At 35.0% G+C, this 4,711-nt stretch overlaps 1 protein-coding gene across 2 annotated transcripts; it reads left to right on the top strand.

Moving 5' to 3' along the window:
* The first annotated feature begins 267 nt into the window (after positions 1 to 267).
* LOC111311073 (uncharacterized) lies at positions 268 to 4,235 on the top strand. Of its 2 annotated transcripts, XM_022910449.2 has the most exons (6): positions 314 to 469; positions 941 to 1,148; positions 1,366 to 1,416; positions 1,797 to 2,133; positions 2,693 to 3,613; positions 3,822 to 4,235. In XM_022910449.2, exons 1-6 carry the CDS (start codon positions 378 to 380, stop codon positions 3,980 to 3,982), a joined length of 1,770 nt encoding a protein of 589 aa, XP_022766184.1. In that variant the 5' UTR covers positions 314 to 377; the 3' UTR covers positions 3,983 to 4,235. The 2 variants fall into 2 exon arrangements, with proteins under 2 accessions (XP_022766186.1, XP_022766184.1); XM_022910451.2 differs by lacking the exon at positions 1,366 to 1,416 and having other exon boundaries at positions 268 to 469.
* The last annotated feature ends 476 nt before the right edge of the window (positions 4,236 to 4,711 follow it).

Below are 4,711 nucleotides of genomic sequence, written 5' to 3'. Positions count from 1 at the left end.
AATATAATAAAATTATTTATTAACTTCATAAATAAAAAATAGTTTAAAATTTTATTATAAATTTTAACTTATAAATTTTAATGACTATTTTTTATCCTCGTTTTATTACATTACCTTCGCTATATTTATATTTAAATACATATTTTATTACTGTCATTGTTATTTTTAATTTTGTCATAGCTATATTTAACAGTTCATCCTGATTCACCTTTAGCATAAAAATTTGGATTTAAATACTAACCCAAAAATATTTTTGATTTTTGAAATTCTAATTAGTCTGATTATTTTATTTTATTTTCATATGAATGCACTTACTGCTTTTAATCAAAACGCAAGAATGTAGGCATTGGATAGAGACTGGACTGCTACACTGAAAGATGGAAGCTTTCAGCGAAGCAGACGATTCCATTGAGTTGGAAGCTAAGCGCAAAGAGGACTCCTCATGGCACCCTTGTCGAGTTTCTCTCAGGTCAGTCCTTCGTCCTTCTTTCTCTGGACTCTGGTCCCACTTCTTTCTTCTTTGTTCTTTGTTCTTTCTTCTTCAACCCGTGGCCCCCTATATGAGCTGTCCTTTCTTTTTTCCATTTTTTGCCAACATTGTTCCTCAGTTATCAGTTATCCCTGTTCCATTTCAAGAAACAATAATGGGTTGTTCCCTGAATTGTGGGTTGATCTAGTTTCCCAATCCCAATTCAAAATATGTGTGATCATTGGGTTTTATTCGATTCACTCACCCAGAAAGTTTTTTTCTTCCTAAAACAATGATCCAATGTTGTATAATGTATGATATTCTAGCCAAAGGGGTAAACTTGCATTTTGCATTGACATTTTGTGTGTTTAAAATTGATTGCATTGATGATCATACGAGTCTTTTAGAACAATGATTCAATATTGAAATGTTTTATTAATGAGTAAGTGTGACTTCTGATTTCCCGCACAGCTCTTCTGGAGATAGTCTGATTGTAAATTTTGGGAGCAAGGGGTTGGAAGATATGCTGTTGAAGAAGGAAGAAGTTCTTATGCATCTTCGCTTTCGTTCTATGCCTCTTCAAGTTGATGATTGCTGCCGCATTGAAGAAGGTGAACATGTTCTTGCCATCCGCAAATCACAATTCAAGAGCCTCTTCCATGATGCTGAAGTGGAAAAGGTGCAGTTCTGTCTTCAGCTAAATAACAGATATTCTAGAAAAGTATCAGGGTCCTCAATAATGAAGCAAAGTAGCAGTCTCATGTGATTTAATATAGTATTAGAATTTATATCCATCATTGAAATAACATCACTATATTTGATTGGTACAATTAAATATCATGTATTTATGTTATTCACAAGACCAGTTGCTATGATGAATTTTCTGTCCTATGCAGTATGAACCATCAAACTTCGGTCTGGCTTGTAATGAACGGCTGATGCCTGATGTATGAAGCTCAGTTCTCAAAACTTGTAATTAAATGTTGATAAAAATCTTATTAAACTTGTGGAGCCATAGAAATCAAGTATGTTATCAAATGTGTCTTTTCCATAGTTTAAAAGAACAAGTTAATTTGGTTAACCATGATGTCCTTTAAATAGCGTAGTTTAAGAAGGTTATTTTGAAGTTGAGTTCTATAGAGTGATTAGCCTTCAGTACTTCTGAACTGTTTGCTTGTTCATTTCTCATACCAATTTTTGTCTTTAGCAGGTGGAAAGAGTAGTTTAAGAAGTTTATTTTGAAGTTGAGTTCTATAGAGTGATTAGCCTTCAGTACTTCTGAACTGTTTGCTTGTTCATTTCTCATACCAATTTTTGTCTTTAGCAGGTGGAAAGAATACGACACTCAAAAAGGGGCTGTAGATGTACTTTCATGATCAAATGGCTCGATCAAAACCTTGAAGGACAAAAGCTTAGTGTTCCATCAAGTTCAATCATGAAGCTTGCAACCAAAAGAGTCAGTACCCATCCAATCGTTCATACACTCTTGAAACCAGAAAAAGACACTGGTTTATCGTATTCATCTCCTTTATTGACCATTCTTGAGGGCACTGATGCTGAAATGGACCTTAATAAGCTGCTGCTAAAGCAAATAGAACAGATTAGCAGTTTAGCTGATGCATCTGAGAAAGATTTTCCAGAAGATATTCTATGGAGAAACAAAGGTAAGCATCCTAGTCATTGACATTATCAGAAGTTATTAATGGGGGGCCTTTCACCAAATTGTTTTACCTTAAACATAGTCCATAAAGATAATTATGATTGAATTCATCTGTGTTCTTTGTTTTTATCCTATTCTTTTCAGCACAGTTACTTGACATGTTGAACCTTATCATTTATTTTTACTTTTCCTTGGAAATGAACTGAGACATAGCTCTACCTGCAAATATGCTGGTTGACTTTTACTTGTCCAAAGTATATCTGACATTTTCTGTTTCTTTGCTGATCTTCAAATTTCATTTTTTAATAAAGGAAATAGACTGTCTCAATACAATTATTTTGTTAGCATTTGATAAGTGCCATTGATGTCTTTTTACATCTGGCAATTTCAGTGGTTTCCTTCTCTGGTATAATAAGCATTTTAAGCTGATAGAAGAGCTCTTAATGTTACAAGTGCTCATTTCCAGTATTTATCCTGCATACCAACTTCTATATTGTGCATCTCGCCATAAATCAATGTCATATTTTTGCAAGTAGTTAACATGACCCTGTTTGCTAATACAGCTATTAACAAGGGACAAACACCTCACAAACCTACTGCTGAATCCAATGCATGTGTTCCAGCTGTTCCTGATCACCATAATCATTTGAAGAGAACAACTCAGAGTAAAAGGAAACAGCTAGTGGACATGGAAACCAAGGATCAAACAGGCCCTACTTCATCCATGCAAGAAGAATTCATACAAAATAGTACTCATCTAAGCCCTCTTGCTTCACGTGCAGCTCTAGCATCATCCTTGTTAACTGCTAAGAAGTGTCTTGATATGGATTTTAGTTCCTGTATGAGTGCCAACATGTTTATGAAGAGTAAACATTCCTCAGAGATATTGGCTATTTCCATTCCATTTGTTTCACAGCCTTCCCATGTGATATCACCTCTCATTTCAACCCAAGGGGACGTTTCATTCAAGTCTTCTTCTTGTATAACAACTAAGGTTTGTGAAAATGAAAGTAAGATCCCAGAAAAAATTAACTGTAATGCTGAAGATAAGACCTTTGCTCCTGCAATGGTTACTGCTGAAAAAGATACCTCCGAAGTTGCTAATTCTAGTGCTGAAACTATGACTGCCAAACTTGCAATTTCCAGAGATAAAAAGTCCTCAGTACTTGTACATTTTAATGCAAGTTCAACAACTCCTATAAGACTAACTCGCTCGACAATATGCAAAGGGGCTGTGATTCCAAATGATTGCATCCAGGTGAATGTCTGCAGTGATGACAAAAAGAGAGGGATGTCAGGGAACAAAAACAGGTTGAGTCATTCAGCAGTTTGTCAAGAAAATGAAATTTTGGGCAATGAAGAAGGAAACAACTCAACTCATATTATAGATTCAGATTCATCTAAAGGGAACATTGCTGTTCCTGAAAGCAATGTGGATACAGAGAAAAGCTCAACATCAAAAAAGACAAAAGCTACCTCACCACGTAATGCTAAGATTCTTATACTTACAAACGGAACGGTCAAAAGCTGGATTTTACACCTATTTTCTTAATTGTTATACATCTCTATACAAGAAAAGCTTGTAACTGCAAGAGTTAATCTTTATTATTTTGTTGGTTTATTTAGTGATTTGGTTGACGAATATTTCCTTAACGCTCTTTCAATTATTTTAAATGCTGTCTAATATCGCAGGCAAAAATGCAGATGGTGGTAGGAGTAATCAGGGCCAGAAGAGAAAAACAGTTTATCCTATTAAGCAAGACCGACGATTTTCACCTCGAAATTTTCTACCTCGAACTCGCTCCCAGAATAAGTCTCAGCCTGAAAAGTATGGAGGAACTATTAGCAGTTAATACTTGAATACTTGTATTGCTTGCTCTAGTGTAGCAGTCATCAACTATCTACTATTGCTGCTCTAGTGTAGCTGACATCCAACTATCTAGTAAAAGCTGATTGCTCTGTATATTATAAAGAAGGATGAGAATGATATAAATATGTTGCAGGCTAGCTTGCTTGTTAAAAGATTATTAATAGTTTCTCTATGAATTGGATGTTTTATCATCTGTATCTAGGATTCTTCTGAATTAAACCATCTGTTTATGCTTTTCCATTTTTCTTATATGTGATGCTGAGTTGTTTAATATCGAAGTTTACTGCAGACGAAACTTTCAAACTTGTACCAGAATTCATGGATGTATCCGGAATCCCACTTTCTTCAGTATTGCCGGGCATCTCGTGGTTCAGAATAACTTTAAGTACATCAATTATTTCAGCTTCAAATCTGAGGCTGAACTTCCAAGTGATGAATGTGCTATATCTAATAATGCGTAGGCAATTGCACATGCTGTCATTATCCTGACTCAAATTCAACGTCGAATTTAATTTGCTGTGATCTAGTATTATCTTTTCAAACCCGAATTTCCCCTTAATGTACTGGCTCTGATCTCTGGTCAATCTTTGTTGTGGTTGGATTATTGCAAAACTGTAGAAAAAAATTACAAGTGAAATGCTTCCCAAAGCAACAAGGTCTTTATTGCACTTCTAGAAATGTTAACACTTAATAGATCTCTCAAGTTCGCCTA

Source organism: Durio zibethinus, chromosome 1 (assembly GCF_047325235.1).
Source record: "Durio zibethinus cultivar Kanyao isolate XHJ-2024 chromosome 1, ASM4732523v1, whole genome shotgun sequence".
Taxonomy (NCBI): Eukaryota; Viridiplantae; Streptophyta; class Magnoliopsida; order Malvales; family Malvaceae; genus Durio; species Durio zibethinus.
The sequence above is the reverse complement of the archived record's forward strand: the minus strand, read 5'-3'. Positions and strand labels throughout refer to the sequence as shown.